The sequence below is a fragment of the Pleuronectes platessa genome, chromosome 5 (assembly GCF_947347685.1).
Source record: "Pleuronectes platessa chromosome 5, fPlePla1.1, whole genome shotgun sequence".
NCBI lineage: Eukaryota > Metazoa > Chordata > Actinopteri > Pleuronectiformes > Pleuronectidae > Pleuronectes > Pleuronectes platessa.
This window is the reverse complement of record NC_070630.1, coordinates 16,592,155-16,609,899: the sequence shown is the minus strand read 5'-3', so window position 1 is coordinate 16,609,899 and position 17,745 is coordinate 16,592,155. Positions and strand designations below refer to the sequence as shown.

General features: G+C 40.2%; 3 protein-coding genes across 3 annotated transcripts; 2 read left to right on the top strand and 1 right to left on the bottom strand.

Moving 5' to 3' along the window:
- The first annotated feature begins 15 nt into the window (after positions 1-15).
- Positions 16-5,691, top strand: sfrp2l (secreted frizzled-related protein 2 like). Its single transcript, XM_053423554.1, has 4 exons — positions 16-82; positions 2,108-3,010; positions 4,286-4,366; positions 4,509-5,691. Exons 2-4 carry the CDS (start codon positions 2,494-2,496, stop codon positions 4,922-4,924), a joined length of 1,014 nt encoding a protein of 337 aa, XP_053279529.1. The 5' UTR covers positions 16-82; positions 2,108-2,493; the 3' UTR covers positions 4,925-5,691.
- Positions 5,692-7,111: 1,420 nt separating this feature from the next.
- On the top strand, positions 7,112-8,462 carry tomt (transmembrane O-methyltransferase). The gene is made up of 4 exons (XM_053423551.1): positions 7,112-7,373; positions 7,461-7,657; positions 7,846-7,968; positions 8,265-8,462. The coding sequence occupies exons 1-4, from the start codon at positions 7,112-7,114 to the stop codon at positions 8,460-8,462; spliced, it is 780 nt and encodes a 259-aa protein (XP_053279526.1).
- Positions 8,463-12,197: 3,735 nt separating this feature from the next.
- anapc15 (anaphase promoting complex subunit 15) lies at positions 12,198-16,646 on the bottom strand. Its single transcript, XM_053422199.1, has 5 exons — positions 16,521-16,646; positions 16,074-16,195; positions 13,594-13,653; positions 13,170-13,310; positions 12,198-13,009 (listed from the first exon to the last, which is right to left on the bottom strand). Exons 2-5 carry the CDS (start codon positions 16,191-16,193, stop codon positions 12,962-12,964), a joined length of 369 nt encoding a protein of 122 aa, XP_053278174.1. The 5' UTR covers positions 16,194-16,195; positions 16,521-16,646; the 3' UTR covers positions 12,198-12,961.
- Between the last annotated feature and the right edge of the window lie 1,099 nt (positions 16,647-17,745).

Here is a 17,745-nt window from a genome sequence, read left to right as displayed (position 1 = left end):
CACAAGCCGACACTTCCGGTTCTTCAGAAGCGGTTCTGGCCATCGTCACGTGAGTGTGGTGGAAATTCGAACGTGAGCGTTTGTAAGTAAATAGATTAGTGAAGAAGAGAAAGTAAATGAAAAATCAAATGTGATCAAGATTCAGGGGCATCTAAGAAAGCTGCTCGAGTAAACTCTGTTTATTTTGGGGGGTAACTGGTTCAGGCCCCAAATGAAGGAATGATTACTTTCTACTGGTATTTCTGAGTTTGATACATAGACTAATACCAGTAGAGTTTATACTGACTCCAGGAAGTAGCCTTCTTCAGGAGCTTCTGGGTCGTCCGGAGACTGACAGTGAACTCACCTGTTGGCCTGTTTAACCTGTTCACATGTGTATTACTTATGATTTCTCCAACTTTTAGTGTCCATTAGTATCAAAAACATATTTCCTCTGATAACTGTAATGAAACATACAGGAGCCGGTAGAGTTTGGTTAATCTAAAAAAAAAAAAAACTCAAGTAGCATCAAACTTCATCACATTAAGTTCAGTGAAACCACTCATAATTTCAAAAGCTTGATGTAGCTGCTTAATAATGTGGGGATGATAATGAAGCATGGTCTATTAATTCCACTCCATGCAGATCGTATTATTGTACCCTCAACTCTTGAACAACCAATACTTGACAACCAGAAAACACTGAAACTTCCCAGCTCCAAGTGACGGGTGCTGATTTCCTGGAGACTGCAGAACTCTCTCACAAAACCGGTTTCATTTCCCCATTCATACAGAATTATCTGCCAGGTATATATGTGTCTGTGTCCTGCATACAAGGATACATGTGGACAGTAGAGACAACAAAGTAAAGATAAATATATGATACTAACATTATGTACAAGCAACTAAGTGAAATATAAAACAATAGTAGATACATATACAGATCTTAGTTAAGGGAAAATAGGGTATGGAAGTGTCCAAGAAGTGAAAGGGAAAGTAATTTTTACATTAATATATTTCACATCATGGAAACATTATCCTCAGCCCCTCAGCCATCTTTATAATTTGAATTATATATGAATACATAACATCTTAAAGGTCCAATGTGAAGAATTTATTATATTGTTTCCATTAGTGCATAATCACCTAAAATAGCGAAATATTGTGTTGTCATGACCTTTAAATTAGTCCCTTATATGTTTCTACAGTAGCCCAAAGGAGACAAACCAAACACTGGCTCTTTTTACATTACCTGAAGCCATTGCAGATTTCTACTTGACTCTGGAAGGGGAAGGTGGGGCAGGGGGTATTCATCTGGTTTCAACTTCTGGACTAAATCCTAGAGACTCAATCTTCAAAGACTATAAGTGTTTTTGTTCTTAATGTGCAAGATCTCAAACCAAGTTGTGTTCAATCAGACAACTGCAAACTATTGAAAAATGCATGAATCCTGGGATCTAGGAAATTACATTGTAAGCAATAGGAGCCAGACAGCAACTTCAGAGAAATAGGATCTAGCAAAACATTGCAAATACTTAATCAAATGCGAGCTGTCTAAATTAATGATAGGCTACGAAACTGAGCAAAATGAATTCGACAGCAGCAGCAGAGGGGTGAGGGCAACAGGATGAGGCTTGTTGCTGCACATGTGGCAGTCTCCATTGAAAAATATGAAAGGGTCTGTGACACCCTCCGGCTGAGGATGATGACAGAGCAGCACACATAGTGCTGAAGTTGCACTAAATTTCCATTCCATGATGTCACAGTACTGACAGGTAACGTTTTTCAAAACTCAGAAACACCCTCCTATTGTCCCTGCGTGCAGAGAAAATCCCATGAATTACTTTAGACTCATTTCGTTCAAACCAAAGCAAACTCTATAGAAATATTTCTCCCCTAATCCAACCTTAAAACTTGAAGATAAAACTGATTAAAGTGATAATGAATGTACAGAGTATTTATGTTTTTTCTGCCAGTACTTATCATAGTATTCATATTTTGTAATGAATACAAAATACAACACTTAATTGACACTTGTTTTAGTTATCTAATCTCATTCAATCTTATCCCTTTTTTATAGTATTTTTTTTTTAACCTCATCTCATCTCATTTTAACTTATCTTATCCAGAAATAGGAACAATCTGCATTGATCGATTGCAGAAGTCAGTATATGACCGGATGGAGACGGAGTGGCTTGTTTTCAACATGAGGAGTCTGGAACATTTGTTCATACAGACATGTGTTATGTCTGCACTCTGCACCCTGGAGCACAGTTCCCAGTTTACCCAACGTGAGTGCAGAAACACAGTGCGCCCCCCTGACTCTGCAGCGAGGTGTGGAGGCAGACGCCAGTCAGATGGGCCGGGGTTATGATGATGACTGGGAGGCGCCTGCCCTCTCATTTACCCCCCGTTTCCTCCACACCTCTTTGTTTACACCTACAGGCCGATCGAGCCCCGACAGACGGAGGAGCAGCACCGCAGACCCCCCTCTTCTCCCTGCGGATCCACTAACATGAGTGTGTTGCTGCTCGGCCTCGTTGTGCTCTGCGGAGCCTCTGACACGGTGGTTCCAGTCCAGCTGGGGCCGCAGTCTCTCGGCTTCAGCTCGTCGGTGCGCTCGGTGTGCAAACCCATCCCCAGCACCCTGTCTCTGTGCCAAGGGATCGGCTACAGGCACATGCGGGTCCCCAACCTGCTGGGGCACGACTCGCTGCGGGAGGCCCAGCAGCAGTCGGCGGCCTGGCTGCCGCTCGTCTCCAAGCTGTGCCACCGGGACACCAAGAAGTTCCTGTGCTCGCTGTTCGCCCCGGTGTGTCTGCCGGAGCTCGCCGGGCCCGTCAGCCCCTGCAGGGCCCTGTGCGAGGCCGTGCGCGACGGCTGCGTGCCCGTGATGAGCGCGTTCGGGTTCCCGTGGCCCGAGATGTTCAACTGCAGCCGGTTCCCGCGCGCGACCGAGCTGTGCATCCCGGCAACCGGAGAGCGCGAGGGGCGGACCGAGGAGGAGGTGAAGCACGAGCAGACGCTGAAAGGTCAGTGATGGTCGGTGGTGGTTTCTACTGACCAAAGTAGATCGTCAGGGATTACTGTCTTTAATCGATTAATCGTTTCTACTGACTAAAGTAGTTTGGCAACCAGAGATCATCTCTAATCATCTGACTATTGTCTAATCGATTAATCATTTGGTCTATAAACTGTTCAGATGTTAAATACATGAGTGTGAAAAGTTCTCATCACAGTTTTTTCAAATCAAACACGATGTCTTGAAATAGCAAAAAATTACACAAAAGAAGCTGGAAGTATTTTGCACTTTCTCATGAAAAAAATGGTTGAAATGTTTAATCAGTCATTCTAAAGAGTTGCAGAATCAACTCAACTAATCAATTAGTCAACTAATCATTGCAGCTCTAATTACATGTTTCACTCATCACACTTTCTGAGCTGCTTCGCAGCCAACTCGTCTTTCCATCAACAACACTGTCAACATCAAGCTATGTTTTAACAGTGATAATGCAGTGGCGCTAACTTAACATAACTCTTCAGATACTTTAATGTACTTGAGTCTTTAGATTGTAGGCCACTTTGTTTTTGAGATTAAGATTATACTTAAAGACATATAAGAATATAAAAAGATGCATTGTGAAGGATTAAACTGGGCTGATTGGCTTGTGGCGCCTCACACATTTGCAGTGTTGTTTTGTTGGGACTCCTGTTTCTACGAGCTTCAAACTTTGATTAATTATACAACCTTTCCTAACAAAAATGTGAGCTAGACTTGGGAGGGGGAAATGTGTACTTTTCCACTCTCCAAGAGCACCACACAATTATATCATTACCCCTGAAGGCACTGCATATTTTTGCACAATGCACAAATTACAGTATATTAGCCATCACATCATTAACTGGTACTACCTCATCCAAAACAGGTCAGAGCTTATTTCTGCTGCTAAGAAGCCAGAAACACCAGTAAGATCAAGATAAAGCTTTTATAATATGGATCATTTCTCCATTACAGAGCACTGACAGGTTTTATAGTATGACATGTCTGCACGTCCTGGTCACAGTTCTTCTATCTTCATCTTCCGCAGTAAATCAGTCAGGTTTTAGTTGAAATCGTGCAGAGATGTGGGCTCGAATTTTCTATTCTGGAGATCACAGTCTTATTCAAAAAAAAATTCGGCTTGTTTTGCGTGAATTGATCCTTGAGTTTCTGCTCCATCTGTTCCCTCCCACCTTTGAGATTTTCTTTTACATCCCTACTGCAGACGCTCCTATCACTCATCTAATCTCTCTTATCACTTCCCCAGGGAGTGTTATCTGTGAGGCCTGTAGTCTGGCTGCTGAAGGAGGGACAGACATCCAGGAGAACTTCTGCCACAGTCCATATGGTGAGAACAAACAAATGTGGATTACGAAATAAATCCCGTAGCATAAACTTCTCACGAAACAGATGATCTAATCACAGAGTTTGCTTTACAATGTGTCTGAAATCACACCTGTTAGATTGAACCCTCTCTGTCTCTGTCGCAGCATTTAAGATGCGTCTAGGCAGTGTGTCGACGGTGGGGGGGGACCGTCAGCTGGTGCCAACGGCCCGCAGCCGCATCCTGAGGTGGGCGGGGGGAGGAGCGGAGAGGGCAGAAGGGATCGGAGGCGCCATGGCTCACAATGCTTTGTGGTTGCAAGAAGGAGGCACCTGTACGTGTCCTGGCTTAGATTCTGCAGGCACCAACCAAGACCTGCAGGTGGAAGAGGAACAGATGGATAAAGGACAAGCTAAAGGAGGGAAGGAGGGGAATGGGCCGCCGAATGGACTTTTCCTGGCCCTGGCTCAGGCTGAGGAGGGAAGGCTGGTGCTGACTCGGCTGGTGAGGTGGACCAGAGGGGACAAGGAGTTGAAGAAGTTCATCAGAGCTCTCCTCAAGCATCCCTGTCCTGAGGTGTAGGGTCAACGACTGCCGTCCCGCCAGTATATATGACCTGTGGCTTACCTGACTGAATCCACATTATCTCGGACACACACTGGTGAAAGGGAAAGGTTTCTGTCCTATTTGTTACCAGAAAAACCCAGTACCCGATGAAAACACTCTTAAGTCCACTAGATCCAGAACAAACATAACCTCCTTGGCGGAGACAATAGTTCCTAAATAACATGAAATGAATCACATAAGAACAGGTTTTAGAAAACATGTAAACAAAACAGTGCTGAAAGTTCATAGACATCTATAAATGTGCATACAGGCTACTTCCTTGATGAATTGTTCCTGATTACCTTAAAAATCCACATAATAAACTAGAATGGCACTCGGTACAAAGCAAACCACCGCCCAACAGACCAATGCAATTCGAAATTGTGTCAATTTTTTCTTGTATTTTTGTGTAAATTTGTGTATATAGAAGAGTCTAAATGGTTTTAAAACAAGGCAGATCTCAACATGTTTTCTATTCATCATACACAAGGTGGAGCAGTGTAATTGTTACTCCTGTAATGATAATTATTTTTCTTACACTGTACTACCTATACTATCACAAAACTGTAATACTGTTATACGCAAGTGTGTTTTTCATTGACTGTTATTGTATAATATTGTTTCACAGCAGCAGAAAGACGAGAGGGCTTTTAACAAGTGAGTACGCTGTAATCTCATGTCAAGCACTGAAAATACAGACAGGACAGGAAGTTTGATTTGAACAATAAATCATTTAAATTTGGGTTTGGCGTCTATTTTTGCATTTTATTGTATTTATTTTGACCTAAGACGAATCTGTCACTGCTTTAACTTTAGAAGTTGATACATTTTTCTTAATCGAAATAAGCTTTAATTAAACAATATTGTGTGACATTAGCTATGAGACAATAAATTTGTTTTTCCTTTGCGTTCGAGGGTTTTTTCCGGCTCTTTCCATCATGACTCAGCAAAAGAAATTGGACTCCATGCGACAACACACAGACACACACCTGTTGATGTTTTCTTGATATATCAAGTATCTGTTTCACGATGCCTCTCTCTGTCTCACTGTGTCGGCTTTATTCAGCTGAGGAACCCCAAATGTGTGTTTTATCCAAAATAATGAAAACTGATGTTTAAGATCAACACTGACACCGGCTTTAACAGCTGTTATATGTAACTAATTATAGGACATACACTGTCATGCATGATACATAAATTATTTATACCCTCAGGTCTCTTACCTTCTCTTCCACACACAAACACACACACACTTCTCTGTCTTTTTCTCGTCTCAGTGCCACGCTCCTCCTTGCTAACCTCACTGCAGCCGCTCCGCTTCCACAAGCTTGTTAGAAACCAGGTGAGTCGGTCAGTTTTTTATGGGACAACGAGAGACAGTTCATGTTGATGCAAATATATTGATAGAGCATCTGTTGTGTGTGGAGTGTCCAGTTACCTGAGGCCGAGAGAGGCAGCCCGTTCACTGCAGGTCTGAAGCCTGGTCGCTTCGTTATGTGCAGATCTCCTCTCATGTAATTTAGACTGAGAGAACATTCCTCTCAAAATGTCTTTATGAGAATAATAATAATAATAATAATAATAATAATCTAATTAATTGTGTGTCATTTCAGGTAAACACTACACTATGAATAAGACTCAATCAAACAATGGTCTTAAAATAGCCAAAAGTATATAATTGTGTTATACAAATTATATTTCTTTATCCTGCATTAATGAAAGATCTTTAAGTGGTTATAGTTTTTTCTGATCTAACCAAAGTCTGCCCGAAGCAGCTCAGGACTGGTGACCAGTTTTGTTTTATTCATATGACTACTTTCACTTCCCACAAAATACAAAGAACCAGGTTTCTTTTAATTCGTCAACTCCTTTTTCGGTAGGAAGACACGGCTAAGCACGTGTATGATGAGTAGAATGACTCGGATATTTCAAAACCATATTATCTGTTTATATAATGTCAAGTTTCTACCGAGAATGAAACTTCAGTTGCATTTTAATACAACAGTGTATAGCAGAGTTAAAATATAGATACTGTATAAAACACAGGCCTTCAGCGAATTAGTGATATAACATTTTCCCAAAACAACTCTCTACCTTCTTTTTCCTATTACTGTTTTATGAATCCACTTCTGTGCGTGTGTGTTTCTCTCTGTGTGAGTTAGGATGGTGTCTCCTGCCATCGCTCTGGCCTTCATCCCCCTCCTGCTGACACTGCTCATCAGGTACCGTTACTACTTTGTGCTGTTCTATCGGGCCGTCCTGTACAGGATATGGAAGGACTGTATGACTGGTCTGAGTCGAGAGGAACGGGTCTACCAGTACGTTCTTACTCATGCCATCCCCGGAGACCCTGAAAGCATCCTGGATGCCTTCGACGCCTGGTGCAGCAAGGTGGAGTTCATCAGCAACATTGGGCCTAAGAAAGGTGGATGATACAGCAGAATATTTGTTTATTAAAACGTGCTTTAAAGGTAGACATTTTGCTGATGTGGGTGTTTTTGTGTGGTTCCAGGGAAGGTCCTGGACCGGCTGCTGATGAACCAGAGTCCTTTGACCGTGCTGGAGCTGGGGGCCCACTGCGGGTACAGCACCGTGCGGATCGCCCGAGCTCTGCCCCTGGGTGCCAGGCTCTACAGCATCGAGATGGACCAGAGGAATGCCGCCATCGCAGAGAAAATCGTCCGCCTGGCAGGATTTGATGACGACACAGTGAGGCAGCGGAAATATTTGACCTATTTACAGCATCTCACTGTGTATCAATGCACTCTGTGTACTGTAGGCCTTTTCACAGAAGCCTAATACGACCTATACACGCCATCACCTTTCTTTTTTTGTGTAATTTCATATTTAATATGGAATGTACTACATCATTGACACATTCATGCTTTGTTAACAAGGTTGAGCTCATTGTGAATCCATCCGATGAAGTCATCCCTCGGCTGCGGTCTGACTACGGTTTGGAGCGTCTGGATTTCGTCTTCATGGACCATTGGAAGAAATCCTACTGTCCTGATCTGCAGGTCACGATCATAAATCATTTGAAAGGACATACGATACCTTGCCTTTGATTATCTTCCAATGTTACAAAATCTAAAACTCTCCATACGTCTGAATCTGACTGACTTAAACATTTAAAACAACGGGCTTCCTCTCTGCCTGGTTCCTATTTTTCTTAAACGAGGGCTGGTTGGAAGGAAAACAGCTCAAAAGTTGTGTATACACATGTTGATTATTATAATACAGAAGATGAAGAGTAAAGTTTAGCGACATAGTCAACCCCCACATTTACATGATACTGCCTCTGTGTGTGTTATAGATGCTGGAGGGCTCTGGTCTGCTGGGGAAAGGGTCTATGATCGTGGCGGACAACGTGCTGTTTCCCGGGGCGCCAAAGTTCCTCAGACACATTCGTAAGAGCGGCCTTTATGAGTGGAAGATCCACCGGGCCATGCTGGAGTACAGCAAGGGCATCAGGGATGGCATGGCTGAGCTGGTCTACCAGGGAATCAAGTAAACGATGCAGACTGGGAAAAAATCACACTATTAGACAGATACATATTTTGGAGAAGGAAGGGATGAAGTGATGATGGTGAACCTGATGTTAAAACTGTCTTTGAGGAAGAATGTGATGGTAAAGATAACTTTTATAGATGGTTTTCATCTCAACTCCCCTCAGACAGCGCCCTCCCCTGGGTAACAAATGTAAAAACAAAAGAGATGATCTTTGTCACTTGATATCACTGCCTGTCAGCTTTCCATTAAAGACTAATGTCAGAAGAAAAAGCTTATTTCTATCTAAACATATAGTACCTGCCAAATTTGGGGGAAAAAACAACAACTATCACAGCAAAGATATATAAATTTGTATATTACCGTTATGTAAAAGTTTTTGCAGTAAAATAGAAAGTGGTGAAAATGTATGTATCCTGGAGGAATTTTCATTTTAAAGTTTGCCAGGCTGTCGTGTTTGCAGGACTTCAACCACCTATTCATTGCACAATATCTAATACTATGTCAATTTACAAATTAAAAAAAACGACATTAAATCAAATTAAATTAAATTAAATTAAATATAAAAACAATTAAATTAAATTTAATTAAAAAAAAAGGGGGAAAAACTGCACGCGCACATCCTGCGCAGAAGCCCACATTTTTTTTCTTGTTTTTTTTTAAATTTAATTTAATTAAATTTTTTTTATCATTTAATTTATTTTACATTTAAATATTTTCTGTTTTTATATTGGATTTAATTTAAATTTACATAGTGTAAGATATTTTGCAATTAATAGGTGATTGAAATCCTGTCAATTTTAAGAGTTCAGTATATTGCCGGCATGAAAATGGGAAAGCGTGGAGTTCGAACCCACGACCCAGTTGTTGGAGAACGTCCTTTCTGCCGACTAGGCCACACAGCTTGCTGATCCACAAAAGGAACTAAGTCCATGAAGAAGATGCACAAATTATCGTGTGTGTGTGTGTCCGTGTCATTCTATGTTGGTTTTGATACACACTTCAGAGAAAATATTTTCTACTTTACTACATATATTTGACCTTACTTAAAAGCTCCTTTTATATTAACATGCTTTAAAAACCTATTGTTTATAACCCAGTAGTTTACAACCTTGTCTTCGGATGCCTTACAAGATTTACAGCCTGCTGCTGCTTGTTTCCATGTGATGGAAACAAGCCTGAGGCTGCCCCCTGCTGGCTGCTTGGTTCCTCTGCTGCTCTTGCTTGGTTTGTGATTAACTAAAGTTGTCCATAAAAGAAAATCTTTAATATCCTTCAAGGGCAATTTGATGTACAACCAGCAACCAGTGAACGACAAAAATAAACAAATATATACAATCTAAATAAAACACAATATAAAAACCCTATAGACTAAGTAGCAGGGGGAAATGAGCTTTTAATAAATTAATTGATAAGTCGACCAACAGAAAATTACCCGTCAACTATTTAGATACTCTAGAAACATTTCATTCTACTTTTAATTTCCTGTTGTGTTTCTTATTATTATTAATGTTGGTGACATTTCCTTGCTAATTGTGTGGAGGTTTTAAAACCTCTGCTAAGGAGGTTATGTTTTCACCTCAATGGGTTTATTTAATACAATACTGGACCAATAAACACACAATTTGGTAGAAGGAAGCTACATGGATTAGAGATGAACCTACACAGCTCTGTTGAGCTCTACTGAGTGCCAGTCTAGTGAATGAATCTGTAATCTTCTCTCAAAAAACATTTCCCCCCAACGGGGTTTGTAGTGTGAAGCAAATTGTTTCTGTTCAGCATGAACAGAAAAAAGAAGAGAGTTTCATTTCTCCATTAGCAGCACAACAAACTACTGGATTTTCACTCTCATACCATGAAGGTTGCTCTATCTCTTCAGTTACTAATACAGCTCTGTTCAGTTAGAAACACACAAAGGGATATAAGAACTGGGGTTAATGAAAATGCAAGAAAATTCAAAACCAACACAAATTTGTCCTCCCCCCACTTAACACTAAGTTTTACTCAACCTGCGTCCCTGACTTTCAAGTATGTGTCCCTTCTGTATTTCCAAAAACACTTTTAGCATTTTGACACAAAACACTGGCATGAAAATGAATTAAACATGGACACTACAGGGGTATATCAGGCAGTACATGCCCAGCTTACTATATTGCCATCTTTCTGCAGCAGGAACCAGAGAAAACGAGAATACATAACACATCAGTATCATTACTTAGGTTTCTATGGCTATGACTAAACAGCTGCACTCCAGCTGTTGTCCTGAATGAGCTTTGCTAATGAAAGAATAAAGCATAGTCACATGCAGTATGCGTTGAGAGCACAGCATCCTGGTTTAAATGTTACTACCAACACATCTCCTTTGGTACTCTGTGTGCAACAAGCATACTGTGTCATGGTGAAAATTAAATTGAATTACACTGCATACAATACAAGCGAAACAAAAGTTTTGTACTAACAGTCATACACAACACAATATGGATGATGGGTACACAGTTGTAGCGATGGTGGATATTTGTGTATTCAAAACAAATGAGCTGTTAAAAGACTTACCTCTTACATAAGGAACCGTCAAGTAGATAAACTACGGGTCTATTAGAAGAATGTAGATAAACCATTAATATTAGAAGAAAATTTTCTTCTCAAACAGAGAAACTGTCTCTGTTTACACCTTAATCCTAACATAGCTTAAAAACCCAAAGCAAAGAATTAAATCATTTCAACATGCATCAGTAAACATTCAATTATCTGAAATAGTTTTAATAAAACATGAACTTGTCAAAGTGTAGGTGTGCCATCTCTTGCAAAACAGCTTCGGATTCCTATCACTTGTGTGTGCACATTTACTAACTTTCTAGAGGCCATGTATGAATTACGAAATAGGAGAATGGATTTAAAAAAAAGAACTTGTGTAACAGTGTATTGTATTTTCATATTATGTTTTGAACCGTCATTAATGTGTACCGGGAGGTTTACATTATCCATTTGAAAAAAGCACTGTTGCATTTTAATCAAAATTAATTTCAAATTTACATTTTTCAAACAAATTTGTGCTTTTCTATGCAAAGACTCTGCATTGTGTGTTTTAGCATTAATAGGTGTATCATTGTCAGCTGTATAGCCAGTTACAGTTTTTATGTGGGTCGCATCAAAAAGCCATTTCAAGTAAAGTTGAAAAAAATAATAAAATCAAACTATTCACACAATGGGCTTCCGTGCCAATATAAGCAAACAGCTCCAGAAGGTTTTGAGGTACGACCAGACACTCTGAAGGGACATCAAATGGAGGGATAGTCCAAAGGAAGCGGAGAAACAACACATCAAGGCATGATAGCATGAGAGATGGATGGAGTTGATGTGCTAATAGTCCAGTTTTTTATAGCTTACAATTTTGTCTGCCTGTGTGTGCATCTGTATACAGTCCAAAAGTTATTGGGGATGCACGACAGTTTGCGTGTGTATGTTGGGGGGCGCCAATATGAAATCTTGCTCCAACATTGCCAGGGCTGGCCTGGTTCAAGTGGAAAAAGTGGCTGTCAATCACAATTACATGTTAAATATAAACAGTAAAACAGCACCACTTACACTTTACATTTTATCAACATCAAATCCAGATTATTATACTTTATCAGTGCTAGTCCTGATTGAACCTCGCTGGCCATTAACTCAACCTAAGCCATCACATACACACACCAACGTTTCATGTTAATTATTTATAACCAATAAAAAGAAATCATGATTTCATCAAAATAAGTTAATTTATTACAAACATTCAAGGCCTTCATTTCAGTCTCAATAATAAAAGCCTCGGTAAACAATCCTTAAAGAGAAACATGAGACAACTGGGCTGGTTATGCATGTGTATTCATAAAAGAAAATGGGTATATTTTGAAAGGTTAAAAAATTAAATAAACAGTTTAAAAGCTCTTCTGAAAACTCTGAATGAATGATATAAACACAACGGGTAAGAGAATTGGACTCTGTGGTGAAGTCCTTCATAGGTGAAATATTATTTTGCTGAGTCAGCTGTCGTTTGTGCTGTGTCAGCTTTGCAGAGACTCTGAGAAGAGGCACATGACTGAAGATATGATGAGGTCGTAGTTTCGTTAGTAGTTTCACTGAACTGCGATGACATGATGCCACTATTTGGCTAAGTGCCAGGCTGGTTACTGATCAGTAGGACCTCGAGTGTTTTACAGCATCAACGATGTGTGAAACTGCTTTGACAGGTTCACAGAAAAGGCTGACATGTGTTTAAACTTACATCCATGCTTTCATTCTATACAACTTATATGTGTGAGCAACACTCAGAGCAATGTCCAATGACATCCCGAGGCTCGGAGACTGGCAGCAGCTCGACATGAGACCCTTGTGCTGGATTTACCCAATGCTCATCTGAAGGATATCATGGCGCAAGAGGCAGCAGTCATGGCTTTAAGAGGGGAGCAGAAATCCAGAGCCAGACAGACATCAGTCTGATAGAAAGTAAAACCATCTTTTGTCTCATATCATCCATTGGTCTTGGTCTTGGTCTGCTCCCTCCATGTCCACCTGACAGACAGAAGCAGAGCCAGATTACACACTGGTGTTTCTCTGTTTGAGGAGCCGAAAGTACGGTTAAAAAGAAAACACTTGTATGTCTAAAAGTCATTTCAGTGAATTTAGCGCTTTTAATTTGAAAAGAAGTCCCATAAATGATAGATTAAAGCACCTCGTTGATCTCGCCATCATCGGGTGACTCATTGTAATCATTCATCTCATCCATGTCCTGCATGTCTTCTTCATCTTCAGAGTCTTCCTCGCTGTCTTCTTCATCCTCGTCGTCCTCCTCGTCCTCCTCTTCATATCCTGCCTGAGCCCAGTAAATGCAGATGACATATGATATAAATAGATGAAGAGAAGGAACAAAAAAGGGCAAAAGGCAAAACAACAGGCAAATAGAATAAATAGGTTTCAGGTGTTCAACTGAGAGCTCCAACTTGTTGTCAGGCACATGGAATAATGTAACCAGTATCTGTTTCATACTTTCATACAGCAGCAAATCGGTTGTGTGAGCTATACTTCAATTCATCTGTTGAGATGTGGGTATCTTTACTGTGGCTGTTGTTCTAATACATGTTACAAAAATGCTGTACCTCAAAAATAGGTTTCCCAATCGGCATCAAGTTGTTGTCCTTTTCAGAAATGCTCTGCAACTGACACAAGAAACAGGACAAACACACACACATTAGAGCCTGACTGACAAACTGTCATATACAGTACCTCTTGGTACATGGCGGGTAGGCAACAAAATAGCTGTAAAAAGTTGACATGGCCATGAGGAATTTTACAGACAATGTCTCAGTTGAAAGGTTTGGAAACCATACAGTTGCAATCAGAAATATTCAACCCTCCAAAGATTTTAAGGATTTATCAATTAAAGTTGACGGAATCTTGCTCTTTGAGCAAGATTCTGTTTCGGACGACTTCTTTATGAGTTGAGTGATACAGAAAATCAACACGGAAAATGCATGATGTAGTATTTGTGTGTAGCAGTATATTTTGTTAAAATAGCCATGTCACAATTATTCAACCCCTATATAATATTGTTGTTTTTAAAGCTGTCTGACAGTTATTTTGTCCTAAACTTGAGTTGAAACATTATTAAGCCTTTGGGAACTCTATACTGATCCTTCATTTGCTTCAGCTGTGATACATATATAAACCCCACCCATGAAGGTATTCAATGTGAGTTGCAATCATGGGAAAGACAAAGGAGCTTCCACAAAAGCTGAGAGAGGAGATTATTTCATCACACCTGAAAGGCCTTGGGTAGAAGAAGATTTCCCCCAAAAATTATATTCCAAGAGACACAATTGGGAACATTATAAGGAAGTTTAAAACTGATGGATCAGCTTCAAACCTGCCTGGCCGTGGAAGAAAGCCCAACATTTCATCAAAGACCCTCAGCAACTTAGTCAGAACAACTCAGATAAACCCCTGTGTGACTGCAAGACACCTACAGGATGACCTGATGAAGGCTGGTTCAAGTGCCTCAGTGGCAACTATAAGACGTGCACTGAATAAAAAAGGACTTCATGGCCGGCTTCAAGAAACACTCAGCTCTTGACCACAAGGAACATCAAAAGACGACTAGAATATGCCAGGAGGAATTTGGATAAGACTACTGAGTTTTGGCTGACAGTTCTATGGACTGATGAAACCAAACGTATGGACCAGCGGTATGTCTGGCGTGTGAAAGGCCAGGCTTAGGACCAGAAGAATACCATCCCCACAGTCCAGCATGGAGGTTGGTCAAAGATGATGTTGGGCTGTTTTTCTGCGGCAGGAACTAGCAATCTTTATTGTGTACATGGCATCCTGTATTCACAGAAATACCAGGCCATTTTAAAGAGGAATGTGATGCCTTCTGTTGACAAATTAAACCTTGGTGATCATTGGACTTTCCAGCAACACAATGATCCAAAGCAAAACCTCCAAGTCCACCAAAGCTTGGTTGAGAAAAAGATCCTGGAACGTCCTGGAATGGCATTCACAGTCACCAGATTCAAATTTGATTAAAAATCTTTGGTGTGATTTAAAGAAGGCAGTTGCAGCATGGAAGCCATCAAACATCATCGATCTAGAGGCTTTTGCACTTGAAAAATGGGCAAAGATTCCAATTGAGAGGTGTAAGAAGCTTGTCCGCACTTACCGATTTTTTTTTTTAGAAGTTATAAAAGCTAGAGGATGCGCCACAAAGTACTGAAGCTGGGGGGTTGAATAATACTGCACATGCACATGTGTTGAAAGAGTTACATTTTTCATTTGAACTTCCAAGTTAAGTCAACTTCTGTTGTCAAAATAACTAAAATACGTATCAATAAATATCCTTTGTTGTTTGATGAGTTTTTTTTGTCATTTATTGTCATTATCTGTCATCCACATCACTATGATGTCTATTGAGGTGAGGGGGTTGAATATTTCTGATTGCAACTGTAGAACACATATTTATTCTACAACTGTAAAATGACCAGCTTTGTAAACACACTTCTCTAATTTACTTCATAACGAAACTTGAGGATTACTTCTTGAAAATGTTCATCTGAAGAGATTATACCGGCTGAATTATCATCACATGGGAAGTTGTATTTTCTCCCCTGCCCATTTGTTTGTTTTGTTCAGACCCTGCCTGATTTGTTGTCTGAGCCTGACACCGCTCATGGTGACACTAGTTTATAATTAAATCGTCCATTTAAATTAATTAATTTGAATTTGAATATATAACTTTCCACTCAAAGTGATATGGTTTTCCACTCTGACTGAAACTCATCGTCTTTGTTGTTCTAACAGTTTTAACTCTGAGATACATAATTGGTAGTGAGGGAAAAAAATAGGATTCATGGCTCCTTGATTCTAAGCAGGATACTGTTAAAACACAGTTAACAGTTTCTAAGATAACATAAGATCAACCTTTATTAGATCCCGCAATGGAAAAATGTGTAATGATACAGCTGCAAGAGTCAAAAGTAGGCATCAGTAACATGCAATACTTATCTGTCATAGTGTCTCTCTGTGTGTGTGTTGTGTGTGGTGTATGTGTTGTGTGTGTCTCAGCAGAGGTGTGGTCGTTTACCCAGGTCTGGTGCTGCTGTTCCTGCTGGTGCAGCTCGGCCTCATCCACGCAGGGTCGGTCCAGGTTGAACCACAGGGTCTCGGTGATCCGGGGGAAGAGAGAGGGGAACAGCGTGGACATGTCTGTCACACACAGGGACGACAACAACACTGTCAATGTGCTCGTAGCGTGTACAGGGGGGATGTGTCGCTTTCTAGCCGAGACACAAAGCGTGAAACCTCGGGGGTTGCACGGCAGAAATGAAGCCACACGGTATTTGTCTGGTTCACTGTGATAATAAACAGATTAATGTAACACAACGCTGCTGGAGAGACACGGTGACTTAATGTGACCCCGACGATTTAAACTGTTCCTGTGGAGAAACTATAAAGTATATTGAAAACTTAACCGCTAATATTCCTGGTTCAAACATCCCGTAATGTGTTATTTTAAGTTAAAGTTAAATACCTGACAATCTCTCGCCACAGCTTCTCAGAAATTCAAACTAAATCGACCGGAAGCCCTCTGTGTTCCCCTTGAAAGAGTCCTCTCTTACAGTGTCACCTCGCAAAGGTTCCGCTTGTATGGCAGTAGCCTATGGGCAGTAGCACCACAGGGAAAAGGGAAAATGTAATTTGACATTGTATTAAATAATTATTCTACACATCCTAATACATTTTTCCACATAAACACAGTAACATATCACATTTAAGAGATTTTGAGATCCTCACATAATAAGTGTGTATTTTGTCCTGTACTAACTACATAGGCCTTTTTGACAGCATACATTTTGACATCCCATAATAGGATGAACTCAGGTTAGCATTAATAATGTCTCTGTCCAGCTCAGGTGTCCCAGTAAGACGAGTAGTGAGCCAGCATGCACTTCACATGGACCCTGGCACAGAAGCAGCTACATATTAGTAATGGCATTAGTATTTTATTTATTGTAGAGGACTCTTTAAGCTCAAGTACAAGTGCTTCCCAATTAATTTGTTTTTAAATAGATGTGGAAGTAGATGTATACTACAATTCCAAACAAAAAATAATTCAGCAATCATTCATTTTTATCATAAATTCCATTTGTGCTTTCTTCAACTTTGACCTGTCAAAATGTCTTCTGTTGAAAGGACCAATAGAAAACAACTAACAAACAAATAATCAAATCCCATTCTTTTCATCCATTCTATCTAAAAGAATCACGGTGTAGGGAATGTAAGGTATACAGCTATTACCCCACCTAGGGCCCATTACAAGAGATAGACGAATGATAAAACTACAACCCCTATATTTTGATTAATCATTGAAATGTACTCTACATATTACCACACACTATACACACCCTCATTTTACACAAGGTATATACACTCTTGTTAAATGATTCAGTGAAATCATGAGACCAACTTGTAGCAGAAACGTAATTCTTTTAAAACTCATAAATACCTACTTTCTTTCATGTTTACCATCCCAGGAAACACTGACACTTTCTGTGTGAGTTAGAGAGAGAGAGAGTGTGTGTGTGTGTTTGTGTTTCGTGTGCGTGTGTGTGTTTGTGTGTGTGTGTGTGTGTGTGTGTTCGTGTGTGTGTGCGTGTGTGCGTGCGCATGCATTTTTGAGTAGACCTTGAGATGAGATAAGACAAACCCTCCTGACTGAAAGATATAATAAAACACAGAATACCACACACACATAC

Bases quoted from the DNA above. Each gene is read 5' to 3' on its own strand.
- sfrp2l (XM_053423554.1), top strand. From the start codon at position 2,494: ATGAGTGTGTTGCTGCTCGGCCTCGTTGTGCTCTGCGGAGCCTCTGAC. The intron at 3,011-4,285 runs GTCAGTGATGGT...TCACTTCCCCAG, and splicing joins GCACGAGCAGACGCTGAAAG to GGAGTGTTATCTGTGAGGCC. The intron at 4,367-4,508 runs GTGAGAACAAAC...TCTCTGTCGCAG, and splicing joins CTTCTGCCACAGTCCATATG to CATTTAAGATGCGTCTAGGC.
- tomt (XM_053423551.1), top strand. From the start codon at position 7,112: ATGGTGTCTCCTGCCATCGCTCTGGCCTTCATCCCCCTCCTGCTGACA. The intron at 7,374-7,460 runs GTGGATGATACA...GTGTGGTTCCAG, and splicing joins CAACATTGGGCCTAAGAAAG to GGAAGGTCCTGGACCGGCTG. The intron at 7,969-8,264 runs GTCACGATCATA...TGTGTGTTATAG, and splicing joins CCTACTGTCCTGATCTGCAG to ATGCTGGAGGGCTCTGGTCT.
- anapc15 (XM_053422199.1), bottom strand. From the start codon at position 16,193: ATGTCCACGCTGTTCCCCTCTCTCTTCCCCCGGATCACCGAGACCCTG. The intron at 13,654-16,073 runs GTAAACGACCAC...TTCTTGTGTCAG, and splicing joins AACAGCAGCACCAGACCTGG to TTGCAGAGCATTTCTGAAAA. The intron at 13,311-13,593 runs GTACAGCATTTT...TACTGGGCTCAG, and splicing joins TTGGGAAACCTATTTTTGAG to GCAGGATATGAAGAGGAGGA.